The sequence below is a fragment of the Clarias gariepinus genome, chromosome 20, assembly GCF_024256425.1.
Source record: "Clarias gariepinus isolate MV-2021 ecotype Netherlands chromosome 20, CGAR_prim_01v2, whole genome shotgun sequence".
Classification (NCBI taxonomy): Eukaryota; Metazoa; Chordata; class Actinopteri; order Siluriformes; family Clariidae; genus Clarias; species Clarias gariepinus.
This window is the reverse complement of record NC_071119.1, coordinates 26,070,225-26,086,833: the sequence shown is the minus strand read 5'-3', so window position 1 is coordinate 26,086,833 and position 16,609 is coordinate 26,070,225. Positions and strand designations below refer to the sequence as shown.

Genomic DNA, 16,609 nt, shown 5'->3' with positions numbered 1-16,609 from the left:
AACCTGAACGCAGCTTGGCTTCGGGACTTAATCAGCAGCACCTGACCTCTGTGGAGTTTTAGGTTTCTCCCAAAGATAAGCGCCATCTAGTGACCTTTTTTTTGTTAAAAAAAAAATTGCCAACGTTGGGCTAATAAAGTAGTTTTATCTGGGATGTTGTTGTTCGGCTGAGGTTGTGTTTGTTTAATATCGAGACTCGCTATTATAAGATGATTTTTATTACGTTTTTCCACAACAAACCTTTAAACATACAGGAAGATTGCAAAGGCAAGAGTCAATCGGAATGCACCTGCATATGGTCTCTGATTGACTGGTTTTGTTGCCCATTTTTCTCACTTTGCTCTGTTCACTGCTGATGTGAGGACAGATTTGAAGTGATGTAAAATGTGTGATGATGATGATGATGTGTAGGTATAAATGATGAGACAACACCTATATCAAAATATTAGTACAATACATTTATTTCTATAACAGCTACACAATCATTACAAAAGGTTTATCTTTGAACTTGTTGATTGATGACATTATTGCATGGCTTTAATACCTATTAGTACAGAAAATAGATATAAAAAATACAGGAAATAAAAAATATCTTATAACTAATAGAACTATAGATATATTATAGTTACTGTATGTTCAGTGGGCATGTTACAAACAGAGCATTAAAACGACGACTGCATTCTGTTCAACCATTTAAAACACCCGCAATGCTACTGTGGAGATTTCACATTGTGGAAATTAAAAGATATTAAATATTTATTGAATCAATATCTTATACAATTAATAAATGTATGCTACTGAAATGTATATAACTAGTAAATACATAATTTGATTAATTTACAAGGTGTACATAGAACATATTGTTATGCTTTTTTTTTTACAGATTACAAGCCTGACATTAAATATTGAATATTTATTGAAACAAAAACTGATACCATTATAAAACATACTATAGAAACGTGAATAGCTTATTTATTAAATTATTGATTGTCCTTTTAATATGATAAAATCCTTGATAATAATAATAATAAATATATAAATCTTTTTTCGAGTTCCCTTTTTTTTTCACGCTCCAGTGAGACGCAATGACTTATGGAGGATTTTTTATTCCCTTTTCCTGTGAAGTAAAGACCTGTTGTTCATTTATTCCCTACACAGTTTGCAGTCCTCTTTGAACTGAACATTCTTGCTCCCTGCGGTTTGGAATCACACTTAACATGGCTGAAGACCCTGTGAAGTGTGCTTACAGGGAACATCAATCTGAACAGAATGCAGCCGACATTTATTCCGCTACCTCAGGCTAATCTTGTCCTCTGACTCCCCCTACTGATTAAAGTATAAATGTTGCAGGTTAAATAAAGTTTCAGCCAGTTTGAAATCTATTTGATTGATGGTGAGCATTTAGACGTTACAGTTTATCCTTTTTCTTCTTGTGGAAGATGTGTCCATCTGGCTGCACCTTCCAGGTCACTGTGGTGTTCTCCCACATGCCATTTCCCTCCAGTTGCTGCTTGATCTGAAGATCAGAATCAGAATTTAATAACGAAAACCATGAAAAGCGTAATAATCTACGTCAAAGAGCAGCCAAGATTTAATAAGGGATTAAAAGGCTGGAAAATGACAAAACATTAAGCAAGTCACCAAAGAGAAGTGCTAGCAAGGCATTTTACATAAATTTTCCCAAAGATTTTACCTGCTCTAAAATGAGCGACTGCACAGCAGGTTCAAACACACTGCTGTCTGACTCCACCTGCAGTCTCATTATCTGACCCCTTGTTGAGTAAACTGTGGAACACACACATTTTTTTTTCCTTCCCATTATGCACACACATTGCATAACATTTTTTTTTATAAATACTGTATTATAATAGTACCTAAAGAACATAATGAACTGTTAAAATAAAATTAATATTACATTATTGATACATAATTGTTTTTTTTTCATATTGTAGAATAATTTGTTTATTTGCACTAAAATTAAATATATAAAAGTTATAATTGAATCTTATATATAGTTGTCTATATAAAATATATGAACTTTAAACCTCTCCTGCTCTCATGCCATCCTTTTATTAAAATTATGAAATAATACTAAGAATAGAACCCACGTGTGTGACAGAAGAAATAGTTCAGGTTGCTGCAGGGGACATCAGTGAACAGGCCATTAGAAACCACAGCACAGTTAGAATTTCCTCCAGCGTTATCAGGTTTTCCAGAAACCCACTTGAGGTCTGTAGCATTGGTCCCATCTGACCACTTCCAAGTGTCTCTATATAGCCCAATCCAGGGATAATAACCGGATAACACATGCACTAAAATATTTTGGTCTGAGCTGTTAAGAGAGCTGGCCAGGTCTGTGTGATATTGTCGGCAGTAAGCCCGAGCTTCAAGCCAGGGCAGTGTAGGACTAATGATAATAATGAATTTGTCAGAGTTAGTGAAATTAGCTGTAAAAAAAAAAAATAGAGAAATGATCATGTCTCTGTCAGCAACTGTCAAACCATAATTAACCAAATAAATTTCAGAATATTGACTCACCATTGTAGCATATGAATTTTCTCGGAGTTGCACATGCATCATCAAACCAGTAATAAGATGCGCCTATATAAGCACACCCTGCTTTTCCACCAGCATTTACAGGATATCCAGGGTACCAGTTGGTATAAGTGACATTCTTCAGTGGGAGGTCGCCTAAAGACCAGCGCCAGCTATTGATATCATTCCACAATCCGACCCAGGCAGGTGTTGTCAGACTTTTGCTTGTTGTTTCTTTATTCAGTCTTAAAAAATCGGTATCACTCAGGATCGTTGCCAGGTCAGTGTACATCACCCTGCAGTAATTCTGTGCAATGGGCCATGTTGCCTGTGTCATGTTCAGCTCATATCTATGAAAGACGGTTTGCGGGTTGGATACCGCAGCTGGGACCAGACCTGTTGGAAATATCTTATTTCTAAATCACATAGTTCAACTGAAGGATATAAATATTCCTAATTGATAAATTAAAATATTAGTGATGTAAAATGCAATCCAGCTGTTTACTTTAGAGACAATAAGTAAGTGAAGTTTAAGTAAGCATTGTCCCCCCTGCGCATGGAATCTCTCCTCAGTAAGGGTGTGAAAATGATACCAGAACAGAAAACATGTACAGTGGGAATTGAAGTATATGATTGGCAAATAGAACATTGTTTACTGGTCAGTTAACTTATTTACATTAACTAAACAAATGTAATGGACACATAACATTTATAACGCAATTATTTATTTAACAAGAACTAAGATAAAGAAAAAGAAAAAAAAAACATGCAGGCAATACTAAGCACCTTACTGCTTCCACAGCATTTAGAAAGTTAATTTGCAGCCAAGTGCTTCTAATTATCAGCCCTTGATTAATTCACTATCAGCAGGTGTGCAGACCTTTTATAAAAGCAGAAATTTTGGCAGTTTGCTGGTTTAAAGCATTTCGGTGTGTGTTCTCACAATGTCAATAGGAAAAGACATAAGCAATAATTTTAGAGGAACATTTCTTGCTGATGTCAATTTATAAATAGTTATAAAACTATTTCCAAACAATTTGTTAAGTTAAGCCTTTGTTTGTCACATATACAGTACTGTACGTTACTGCATAGTAAAATTCTTTCTTCACATATCCTAGCATAACTGGGGTCAGAGGTCAACATTTTTCAGGGAGAAAGATTATTCACAATTGGAAAGCATTCAAGATAGGTGCCAATTGTCCAGGAGTGGACATCCGAGCACATTCACCCCAAGATCAGACTGTGTAATGCTCAGAAAAATATAGAAGAATCTCAAAGCTACATCCCATGACTTCTATTTGTGCAGTCAATGACAACCCAAATGATCAGTTTGGAAAAAACAAACAGCATTTCAGCAGAAACACCTCATACCCATAGTCAAGCACAGTGGTAAAGGGGTGATAACTTGGGCTTTATTTTGCTCCCACAGGACCTTGGCACCTTGCAGTCACTAAGTTGACCAGGAACTCCTCTGTATAAGAGAGTTTTCTAGGGTCAAATGCGAAGCCATCTGTCTAACAGCTAAAGCTTGTTTAAAATTCTGTCATGCAATAGGACTATGATCTGGAGCACAGCAGTAAATCTCCATCAAACTGGCTGAAAAACAAAAGCATCTATGTTTTGGAATGGCCTAGTCAAAGTTTAGACCTCAACTCAAGTGAGATGTTGTGTCAGTGCCTAGTGCATAAGCGAATTCACCAAACCTCAATGAACTGAAGCAATGCTATCAAGCAGAATGGACCAAAACTATTTGAGAGACAAAGAAAGTCATAAAAGAAATGATTACTTCCAGTTACTGCTTCTAAAGCTGGATCTACAAGCTGTTGAATTGTGGTGGTGCTCGGTATTGCCCACATGAACATTTCTGCCTTCATTTTTATAAAATAAATAATGGCATTGTGGAAAAAGGTTCTATGTTATTGTTTGTCTGATATTGTATTTGCCTAATGCTGAGGCCCTCTATAAACATTAGATTTTTTTATGGTGTGTATATACAGTGGCTTGCAAAAGTATTCAGCCCCCTTGAACTTTTCCACATTTTGTCACATTACAGCCACAAACATGAATCAATTTCATTGGAATTCCACGTGAAAGACCAATACAAAGTGGTGTCCACTTGAAAAGTGGAACGAAAATCATACATGATTCCAAACATTTTTTACAAATAAATATCTGCAAAGTGGGGTGTGCGTAATTATTCACCCCCTTTGGTCTGAGTGCAGTCATTTGCCCATAGACATTGCCTGATGAGTGCCAATGACTAATGGAGTGCACCTGTGTGTAATCTAATGTCAGTACAAATACAGCTGCTCTGTGACGGCCTCAGAGGTTGTCTAAGAGAATATCGGGAGCAACAACACCATGAAGTCCAAAGAACACACCAGACAGGTCAGGGATAAAGTTATTGAGAAATTTAAAGCAGGCTTGGGCTACAAAAAGATTTTCAAAGCCTTGAACATCCCACAGAGCACTGTTCAAGCAATCATTTATTCATCATCAGTATGGCACAACTGTAAACCTACCAAGACAAGGCCGTCCACCTAAACTCACAGGCCGAATAAGGAGGGCGTTGATCAGAAATGGAGCCAAGAGGCCCATGGTGACTCTGGACGAGCGGCAGAGATCTACAGCTCAGGTGTGGGAATCTGTCCATAGGACAACTATTAGTCGTGAACTGCACAAAGTTGGCCTTTGTGGAAGAATGGCAAGTAGAAAGCTATTGTTAACAGAAAACCATAAGAAGTCCCGTTTGCAGTTTGCCACAAGCCATGTGGGGGACACAGCAAACATGTGGAAGAAGGTGCTCTGGTCAGATGAGACCAAAATGGAACTTTTTGGCCAAAATGCAAAACGCTATGTGTGGCGGAAAACTAACACTGCACATCACTCTGAACACACCATCCCCACTGTCAAATATGGTGGTGGCAGCATCATGCTCATCACTTCTCTTCAGCAGGGACAGGGAAGCTGGTCAGAGTTGATGGCAAGATGGATGGAGCCAAATACAGGACAATCTTGGAAGAAAACCTCTTGGAGTCGGCAAAAGACTTAAGACTGGGGCGGAGGTTCACCTTCCAGCAGGACAACGACCCTAAACATAAAGCCAGGGCAACAATGGAATGGTTTAAAACAAAACATATCCATGTGTTAGAATGGCCCAGTCAAAGTCCAGATCTAAATCCAATTGAGAATCTGTGGCAAGATCTGAAAACTGCTGTTCACAAACGCTGTCCATCTAATCTGACTGAGCTGGAGCTGTTTTGCAAAGAAGAATGGGCAAGGATTTCAGTCTCTAGATGTGCAAAGCTGGTAGAGACATACCCTAAAAGACTGGCAGCTGTAATTGCAGCAAAAGGTGGTTCTAAGATGATTAAAGTATTGACTCAAGGAGCCTGCTGATGTCAATCTATAAATTGAGGAAAAGTTTAAGGGGGCCGAATACTTTTGCAAGCCACTGTGTGTGTGTGTGTGTGTGTGTGTGTGTATATATATATATATACATATATATATATATCCAGTAGACAGAGGCCAACTCTGCAAGGATCCTGAGGCAACCAGAAAACGACCACCTCCAGCACGATTCTGCTTAATGATGGTTTGAGCTACACATTCTACTCCTGAGCTCCCAGCAGTTCAGATCCCCCTCTGCACCTGTCTGACTCATCCTACTGCCATGCTGGTGCCAAACTGAACTAGACTTCATGTTAACTTAGACATCGTTTGTTATATTGAACTTCCAGCTGTGTAACAAACAGTATGACTGCAGATTAATCCCTGCTATCTGTTATGACCCAAATGAGGACGTTACCTGTCTGGTTCCTCTCAAAGTTTCTTCCTATTGCCATCTCAGGAAGTTTTCCCTTGCCACTGTCGAGGTCGCTCTTGGCTTGCTCATCAGGGACAATCAGATCACTATGCTCTATACACATTTTTTTCTTTCTCCTACTCATTTCCATAATGTTCTACCTACTGTATTAAAATGTTTATTTTATATGTAGATATTTTTTATGAATATGTTAAAGAAGTTGCTAAACATGTAATAAACAATTCATTAAATATAGTAAATAAAAATATTAAATAAGAAAGAAGTTTATAAAATGTTATATTAATTTCAGTAGCAATCAATTATTCAAGAGTGGTTTTTTAACAGTTCTTACCAGTGAAACACAGGAGAAGAAAAAGATTCAGCTTCATGGTGGACAAGCAGTAGACTCACAATCCAAAGTACAAACTTAAAGTATGTGGGGATAAAATACAGAGATTAATTTGTGCAAATGATTAATGATCAAGATCAATCATTATCATCAATAGGTGTCATATTAAACATCAATAGCAATGCCTGACTACAGAAGGTATTAGTTACTGCCGATGTCCTATGATCGTGAACACCTAAACCACATTTATGCATAAAGAAGCTCTAGGATTTTAATCACATCTGTATAGCAGTCTTGCTCTAGTGTCCTTTGTAAAAAGTGTCATTGGTGATTGTGTGATTTATGCCATGTCATGTTTATTTCATGCTTGTCTACTCTGCATCTATTATATTGTCTAGTTACTTGTTCATATACTTCACTCTAAACAACATTTTACATTTTTATCTGTCTCCAAATGACTTAACAATGACACTTAACACAATTTATCATTTTCAGTACATAATTAAATCTGCTTACATTTTTATGTTTTACATAACATATGTATACAACTGCAGCACATTTGATCTTATATTATCCTATACAAAATAAAATTTTTACAAAATGCAATACTGCTTACTGATAAAAGTATATTCATGAAGTATGTAATTAATAAATAGGATCTGGTCTACAGTACACCAATTTCAGCCACGACAATATTCTTGTTACACTTCATTAATACATGTTTTCTGCAATAAATTTAAAGGATGGGCACTGAGCATTAAAACATACCTGTATTATGGCAATCTAAAGGCTGGTGTTTCTTCTGTTGCTCTGCATTAGATCTTTGCTGCTGGCACACAACTTTCTCAAACACTTACTTGTTCAGGTCACCTAATAATCCTAGAAAGATTATCCTAAAAACAACATGTGTGACGCAGGCTGATTTGCATATTACTTCAAGCATTAGTTAGACTTCAGGCTCCTTATTTAAACAAAACCAAATGCTGGTCCATCAACCTCAAGATCCAGCATATTGTAGAATGGAACTGAACAGCTTCACCAGGCTGGTTTTAGTGTGGAACAGCAATGCGCTAATAATTAGATATGACATTCTATATAAACAGTATTAGCATGGCTGCATGGCTGCTTTATAAATTCTTTATATTGATTGTAGCAGTGTGATGAAATCTAGTTCCCTTAGTTTACCAAGGGAAACTGCAGAGGCAACTTAATTGTGATAATTAAAAAATTACAGATTTACAACAGGACAACAGCATATTGTTATCACAAACGAAGATCTACAACATATATTAAAGGTCAGAAAAAGATGTTGTGCTAGATATTTACACGCATTACAATGTTATGGGAATAGTAATAATATATGAATAAATTTTCATTTTTCTACAGTATTTCTTAACATTTAAAACAAGACTTCATGTTGAAATTTTACAACTATAAAAGCAAAGATTCCTGTTTTACATGGAAAAAGCAGTGTCACCTAAGACCATGTTGACTGGTCATTGGGATATTTGGGAATTTCCCTGATTTTACATTCTTGTAAAGATTGCTTTTTGTGAACAATGCAGCAAAGTGAAACAAATTAATGTGCCATGATTACATGCTATGTGTTGTAATGTAGTTAAAAGACCTTTATTTTTTGGAGGTTTAATGATAGATTTAGGCTGCAGGTTTGACCCCTTCCAAGGTTTCCAACTAGTCAGACCCAAAAGTCTGGAGAAGTTTCTGCAAAATGTTTTTTTTTTTTTTTTTTTTTTAAGTCGTGCCCATAGATTTTGCATGGACAAGTTTTTTTTCCATACTCACTCACTCACCTTCTATACCGCATTATCCTGTATTCAGGGTCACAGGGACCTGAAGCCTTCCCAGGAGGCTTAGGGCACAAGGCGGGGTACACCCTGGACAGGGTGCCAATCCATTGCAGGGCACACATACAAACTCACACACTCATTCACACACAAAGAGCAATTTGGGAACTCCAATTAGGGAACTCCTAACCTGCATATCTTTCGACTGTGCGAGGAAACCGGAGTACCAGGAGGAAACCCACCAAGCATGGGGAGAACATGCAAACTCCATTCACACAGAGATGGGAATCGAGCCTGGCCGGGAATCGAACCCAGACCCTGGAGGTGCAAGGCGACAGTGCTAACCACTACACCACCATGCCGCCTCTTTTTTCTATATCACATATTAATATTTTTTGTATCATAACCTGTTACAGTAGATATATAAGGTATATAATTAAGTATCATCACACAAAAGGTGGTGCTTCTGTACTGAATATTAGTGTCACAGGGTAATGACGTTCTCTGTTATATTTTTTTAAGAGAATGTATTTATGTATATTTCAATGTTTCAATGAATGCTGTTTATTTTTATTGCATGTTTTGTGTTTGTACTGTTATTTTGTTACATCACATTTTACAGCTTTTATTTTGACTGGTTATTGGAATGCTAAGTTAAAGTGAACTTCCTATTTTCTAATTTATAGTTAGACAAACCGGTGACTCAGCTGAATTGCCTCGTTAATTGATAGAGTGGCTGTAAGAGTGAGAGGATGTGTTTTAAAATAACGAGGTTTGTGGAGCAAAACTATAGGGGATGGCTGTACAGTGAGTGTAGGTGATATAATGCAAGACATACAAAAGGGGCACCAAGTGGAATAAGAGGAGAAGGCTGGCTGTGAGGAGTGAAGAACTAAGGCAACAATGAGTCACTGAGTATCGACATTGAAGAAGGCTCACAATGAGAGACGGAGTGCTGAGTGCTGCAGATTGTAGAAGCGTTGGGCCAGGGGTAGTTCAGTGGTTAAGGCATTGGACTACGGTTCGGAAGATCCCAGGTTCAAACCCCACAACCACCAAGTTGCCACTGTTGGGCCCTTGAGCAAGGCCCTTAACCCTCAACTGCTCAGATGTGTAATGAGATAAAAATGTAGGTCGCTTTGGATAAGAGCGTCTGCCAAATGCCCAAATGTAAGTGTACTGTTCTGCAGTAGTAACGTGACTATCCGGCTGTTGCGACTTGGGAGGAAATTCCAGGAACAGAAACCACCTAAACAGAGCAAAATCAGTTTTAGTTGATGTGCCCTTTGTCTATGAAGACCTTACTTCCATACTGGGTGCTACTTAAATATCTTCTTTTTTTTTTTTTGTTTCCTTAACCATGCATAATAGTTATTGTTTCCAAAATGCAAACTTGTACACACATACTGCTCACATATTATTGTAGCCTAGTTTGTGCTAAATACATGTCAGAACTTCTCCAGGGCCCAAAACACCCTCAGACCCCAAGAGTTTTAAATGACCTCATGCAGAACTAAATGTTTTTGTTAGAAAGATTTTTTGTTAGATGTCTTCTTATCATCATACTTCTTATGTAAACAAATTCAACCGCTAATCAATAAACAGGAGATGAATGGGTTCACCAGGTTGCTTTTAGTGCAATAGCCATATACTAAGAATCAGATATATCATTCCACATGAACAGTATTTGTATGCCTGCCTTATAAAATCCTGACTGGTTCTTCTTGGTTATAATTGCTAAGATTTCGGGGAAGTAAGATGTAATCTAACCGATTGACGAACCAAAATAATGTAGAGGGAACTTAATTGTGATTTTTTTTTATTTATTTTTTTTTTTTTTATGAATTTTCAACAAAACAATAAATTAGCAAGGGAGAGAAACAGACCAGGATTTTTAGATTTGCTAGATTCTTAAACACTTTACAGTTTTAGGGGAAAAACACTGTGACTATTTGAATATATTTTCTTGACAAAAAAAATAAAAATAGCACCTTCCTCCAGTGTTGGATTACCATTTAAAACTATAAAAACAAAGAGTTCTATTTTACATAGGAAAATCAGTGTCACCTTAGACAGTGTTGACAGGACATCAGGAAGTTTGGGAATTTCCCCGGTGATACGTTCTTGTGGGCTGGTCTTTATGCAAGGAAATGTACCAAGATAACAGCGTTGTTTAAGCAGAGTACCTGTAATGATGTGGACTGTGTCAGAGAGACAGAATAATCTTAGAGGAGTAAACAGGGAACAGGTGCTGGGTCATGATGACCTCACTGATTAACTAAATGTTTTGGTTAATCTTGGGATTTTAAGGAGTCCTGCAGGTCCCAGTTTAGGGCTGGTGTTGGCATTTAGGTGTACAACCAGAAAGAAATGTTTTAATAATAAATTATTCATATTATCACAAATATGCTTTGTTTATATTTCTTATTCTTTCATGTCATATATTGTGTTTTCAAAACAAGAAGTTTGCACAAGTATAGTATTAAGCTATGATTAATAAGTACCACAATAAGTGCCCTCTATTGGGCTCTATCTATAAACATATGATATATTTTTGTTTATTAGGATTGCAATTAAGGGTTTTATTTATTCTGCCTTTTTCTTTTTTCTTGATCACACTCTGCTACACTTCTAAAACATTGTAAAAAATTATAACAAATTTATAATGGAATTATAATTTTATCTTTTCTTTTCATCCTTGACCATATGCCCAAGGTGGTTTTAAATTTTATGAACCTAGGAAGTTGTTATTATCCATTAAATTTACACTCTAGCGGCAGTTTTTGTTGTGCTCATTTCAGAAGGAGATTCGGGTATGGGCTACGTGGACAGTGGGTGGTATTGTGCTTAGGTCGGCAAAGCAGGTGTGCAAAGGTCATTAACCCCAACCCTCATAGCATTGCAAGGCCACAGTGCTAACCACATTGTAGTAATTTGGATATATCGTCATGGCAAATAAAAGTAGCACCCTTCTCCAGTGCAGGATTAACATTTCAAGTAAGACTTCATAGTGGAAACTATAAAAACAAAGAGTCCTGTTTTTTCATAGGAAAACAAGTGACACCTAAGACCATGTCGATTGGCCATCTGGATCTTTGAGAATTTCCCTAGTAGGATGTTCTTATGGGTTACACTGCACCTGATTGAAGCAGTGTATGGGTGATGACATGTAGAGTGGCAATGAAGCAGAAACATAACTGAGGTTATTAGGGAGAAGGTGCTGTGTAATCATTACATGTAATGTGCTGTAATCTAGGTCAATCAAATATTGGGATATCTTGGGATTGCAATGCTAGATTTGTGCTGCAGGTTAACGTCTTCCACAGCTTCACTAGTCAGACTCAAATGTTTGGTGGAGTCACTTCTTCTAGTTGTTGTTCTTCTTCTTCTTTAAATCGGTAACACTGACATGTAAATTTGATTAAATTTGTTTATTCTATACTACAGATGCACTGTGTACCGTAGCTTCGCTTTTTTTAAACAACAATGGCAGATATCGAATTACTCCAAATGTTTTATTAAAGACAGCGACGGTGCACTTATGCAAAGAAAATATATTTATCTAATATATTAACTGTCAATATATTGAATGATTTAGTGTTCTGATCTAAATATATTTACAATATACTACATTTTACAATATTACAATTACAATATTATTTTACCACATATTTTAAAATGTATAAGGAATTACCACTTTTCATATATTGAGAAATATATTTAAATCATAAATTAAATACTTAATGTATGTAAATGACCCCCACAGTCACCAGATCTTAACCCAATAGAGCATCTTTGGGATGTGGTGGAACGGGAGCTTCGTGCCCTGGATGTGCATCCCACAAATCTCCATCAACTGCAAGATGCTATCCTATCAATATGGGCCAACATTTCTAAAGAATGCTTTCAGCACCTTGTTGAATCAATGCCACGTAGAATTAAGGCAGTTCTGAAGGCAAAAGTAGGTCAAACACCGTATTAGTGTTGTGTTCCTAATAATCCTTTAGGTAAGTGTATATTTAAGAATATACTTCATAATATATTAAATTTGATTGAATATCTATTTGTTTATATTTTTTTACAACATGCTTATCGCTCATTTACTTATGCAAAGCCAGATATAAATGAGATGCATGAAACACAAATGAGAAATGTTAGTTTTATTAAACATATAAAAAATCCTAAATTAACAGCATACAGTGATAAGCCACAACAAACAACACCCGAGACCAGTCAGTGTCCATACAGAGTCCAACACAACATTAAAACCAGCAAGTTATTAAGCAATATTAAAAATATTACCACTAATATTACCACTAAATTGTAAATTGAGCCCATGCATAAAAATAAATACATAAATAGAATAAACTTAAATGTGCAAAATACAATATACTGATTTATATTGTACTGATTGAGTAATACATTTACAATTTACACAACATAACACACACCAGCAAAATCTAGTGTCACACTGCTCAACTTAAAGTATGATTTATACAGGAGTTACACAAAGGCCACAGCATTGTGACAATCATCCTGTGATCATCAATCATCAGAAAGCTTTCTCACCAGCTACATCAGTCTTGTCTTACTCGTCAACAGCTGCTTAGCTGACTGATGATGTGGTGCTGATGGAGAACTACTGTTAAACACTGGACACTCTATAAATATATAATAAAAATACTGGTTTGCAAAAAATGATCATGCAGTAACTTTAACTTACTATTTTTATTTATTTGTTAATTTTATTTTATTTTTTTAAGAAAAGGCGAAAACTAACTTACTATGTCAAACTGGTTAACTTAGGATCAGCCTAATAATAATATTGTAAATATTGTATTTCTCAAATATTAATAGAATAATATTGTAGCTGACTGACTTTTACCATAAAAAAAACAAACAAATAAAAAAAACCCCAAAACATCAACTTTTAACCTCAGTAGTATTAAGAACCTAGACATGCTAATCCACATGTTAAACCACCTACAGGTAGAATTTTAAATATTTTTCCAATTTAGGAATAAACGTAAGCTGTGTAATTTTCACCTAAAATATTGTGGCGTGGGCGGGGTTTCGTTTGGGAACGATCATGCTTTGCGGGAGGGGTTGTTATGTTGTCACCCTGTTGGGGAAAGGTGTTTGAATTAGTGGGTTCGGCCAGGTTGTGTGTGTGAGGGCTAGAACGTATGTCTTATGTTTGTGACTGTGATTGTGAATGTGCCGTTGTGTTCAAAACCAATTAAAATACTCCCAGCCATTGCTTTGGGCAGCCAGGAAGCTCACTTGTCTCTCCAAGTTCCTGCATAGCGGTAAAAACGCTACAATTGGTGTCAGAAGTGGGATGGAGAGTCGCGAGTTAGAGCGCACCCCGGAGGAAATCCGGAGGATCCAAATAGGCCGCCGAGTAGCAGAGCAGCTGAGGAGGAAGAAGACCCTCCCTGATGGGGCCAGCGCGGGCAAAGAGCGGCGTCCGGACCGGAGCGGCACGTTCCAGGTTCCGGCATTGGACCTCGGAGAGGATTCCTCCAGTGACACGGCGCCGGCACCGGAGCAAGCTACAGCTCCGTGCCCCGTCCGCCAGCGAAGCGACCTGCAGCTGCGCCTACCAGCCTACAACGGCGCCGGCGATCCCCACGCGTACATCGCCCAAGTAGAGCTAGCCGCCAAATTCGCGGGCTGGTCCCCGGCAGAAACAGCCGTCCGGGTGGCCCTCTCGTTGGAGGGTGACGCGCTGCGGGCGTTGCAAGATCTCCGGGCTGATGAGCGGGGGGATTGGTTGAAGCTGCAGCAGTCGCTCTGTTTCCGCTTCGGCGCAGGGGACCGTAACGAGGCCGCGGGTGAGGAGCTGGCAACCCGCGTGCGGAGCGCCTCTGAGCCACTGGGGGCGTTCGCCATGGACCTGAGGTCTCTCGCGCGCAGAGGCTACCCGGAGTTCGGGCCCGCCCAGCAGGAGGAGCTAGCGGGCCGTGCGTTCCTGCGAGGAATCCGGCCGTGGCGGCTTCGTGAGCACATCCGGTTAGCGGCACCGGCTTCCCTGGCTGAGGCGCTGCGCGAGGCTGAGCGCGCCTAGCCCATCTTGGCGGAACGCTACGGCGAAAGAGCCGAGCGACCTCCCGTTGCTCGGGGCCGCTCGGTAGGTGAACCTGGCCGGGGACAGGGCTACCCGTCGAGGCCAGGGACCGCCGGATTACCGCTGCAATGCTCTCAGGCCTGAGGACAACGTACCCCAGCAGCCGTTAAACTAGCTTCGGGGGGCGCCGAGGGGAAGCCGCCTCCCACAGCTTTCCTTGTTTCCCCGAGTGCCGATCTCAACCTCCAGTCAGGACATGTAGGAAATCGCGCGGGGGTCTACGTTAACTGTGGCCTGGACAACGTTTCGCTACGAGCGCTCGTGGACACCGGCTCTACCGTTTCGCTGCTGCGCTGGGGAGTGCTAGCACAAGGCGATCGCTGTCGTATGCTGCCGGCTCCAGCTGTGAACATTCGCACCGTTTCGGGGAGCTATCTGGAGATACGGGCCTGCCGCACAGTGCGAATACAAGTAGGTGCAATCATTCTTTTTCATCCGTTCTTTGTGGCCGACATTGAGGATGATTGTATCTTGGGGTTGGATATTTTGGAAAGGTGGGGGGCCGTATTGAATCTCGATGACGGAACGTTGCGTGGTAGCTTCGGGTTAGCCAGGTTGCTAGTGCCCAAAGCGCAGCCGGACATGTTAGTGGAGCGCACCAGGGGGGCGGAACTTCCGGTAGGCGCACCATGTAAACATCCGGTAGTAGACCGAACGAGAATCATGGCCGAGCTTTGGCGGCGTAGCAGCGTAGGGCTAAGTCAGACACAGGCCGACACTGTGAAATCCCTGTTACACGAATTCGCGGACATTTTCGCGGTTGATGAGCGCGAGTGCACACATACCGATTTGGTGCAGCACACGATTAATACGGGTAACGCAGCTCCAGTTCGGCTACATCCGAGACGTCTGCCCTTAGCTAAACGAGCTATCGCTGAACAAAAGCTACGTGAGATGGCCGACGCGGGCGTAATAGAGCCAGCGTCCGGACCGTGGTCTTCACCGGTTGTGTTGGTGCGCAAAAAGGAAGAATCGTGGCGGTTTTGTGTCGATTACAGGCGGCTAAACGAGGTGACGCGCAAAGATTCCTATCCGTTGCCGCGAATAGATGACGCGCTGGAACACGTTGCGGGTACTGGCAAGTAGAGCTCGCCCCGGAAGCGCGACCTAAAACCGCGTTCTCGATCGGGCAAGGGCTATGGCAATTCCGGCGCATGCCGTTCGGCCTATGTAACGCTCCGGCTACGTTCGAACGGCTGATGGAGAAGGTGTTAGCCGATATTCCTCGCAACCGTTGTGTCGTCTACCTGGACGATTTACTGGTGCACGGCAGGGAGTTTGAGGTCGCTCTAGCTAACCTACGGGAGGTATTTTTGGCTATCCGGCGGGCGAATTTGCGACTCAACCCCAAAAAGTGTCAGCTGTTGCGGCGAGAGACCGGTTTCCTAGGACATGTAATTAGTGCTAGAGGGATTGCCACCGATCCGGCCAAAATTGCGGCGGTACAGAATTGGCCTGAACCACTAAATGTGCCCCAGCTACGCACCTTCCTCGGGTTAGCTTCTTACTATCGCCGGTTTGTGAAGGATTTTGCCATGATCGCCAGTCCGCTGCACGGCCTCACGAAAAAGAATCAGCCGTTTCGTTGGGACACGGTGCACGCGCGTGCTTTCACTCGGTTACGGGAAGCTCTGGTCACGTGCCCGTTCTCGGATATCCTGACGCGTCTCGTATGTTTATCCTCGACACGGACGCAAGCGATGTAGGTCTGGGGGCTGTACTGTCTCAGGTTTCCGAGGGTAAAGAGCGTGCTATCGCGTACTTCAGCCGCGCGTTGTCTGGACCGGAGAAAAATTACTGCGTCACGCGGCGCGAGCTGTTAGCGGTCGTCGCGGCCCTTAAGCATTTTAGGCCGTATATATACGGGCAATCCTTCTTGCTGCGGACCGATCACGCGTCGCTGGTGTGGCTGCTCAGTTTTAAAGAGCCCGAGGGGCAGTTGGCGCGCTGGCTCGAGCGGTTGCAGGACTACGACTTAACCGTCC

General features: G+C 40.4%; 1 protein-coding gene across 1 annotated transcript; it reads right to left on the bottom strand.

The window, feature by feature from the left end:
- Nucleotides 1–1,133: 1,133 nt before the first annotated feature.
- LOC128508446 (macrophage mannose receptor 1-like) lies at nt 1,134–6,768 on the bottom strand. The gene is made up of 5 exons (XM_053479789.1): nt 6,693–6,768; nt 2,539–2,931; nt 2,109–2,447; nt 1,694–1,785; nt 1,134–1,516 (listed from the first exon to the last, which is right to left on the bottom strand). The coding sequence occupies exons 1-5, from the start codon at nt 6,727–6,729 to the stop codon at nt 1,409–1,411; spliced, it is 969 nt and encodes a 322-aa protein (XP_053335764.1). The 5' UTR covers nt 6,730–6,768; the 3' UTR covers nt 1,134–1,408.
- Nucleotides 6,769–16,609: the final 9,841 nt, after the last annotated feature.

What these genes read in the sequence shown, in the direction of transcription:
- LOC128508446 (XM_053479789.1), bottom strand. Translation starts at nt 6,729, where the DNA reads ATGAAGCTGAATCTTTTTCTTCTCCTGTGTTTCACTG. An exon ending in CTATTTCTTCTGTCACACAC is followed by an intron (nt 1,786 to 2,108) that starts GTGGGTTCTATT and finishes TGTGTTCCACAG; the next exon opens with TTTACTCAACAAGGGGTCAG. An exon ending in AGTCGCTCATTTTAGAGCAG is followed by an intron (nt 1,517 to 1,693) that starts GTAAAATCTTTG and finishes TCTGATCTTCAG; the next exon opens with ATCAAGCAGCAACTGGAGGG.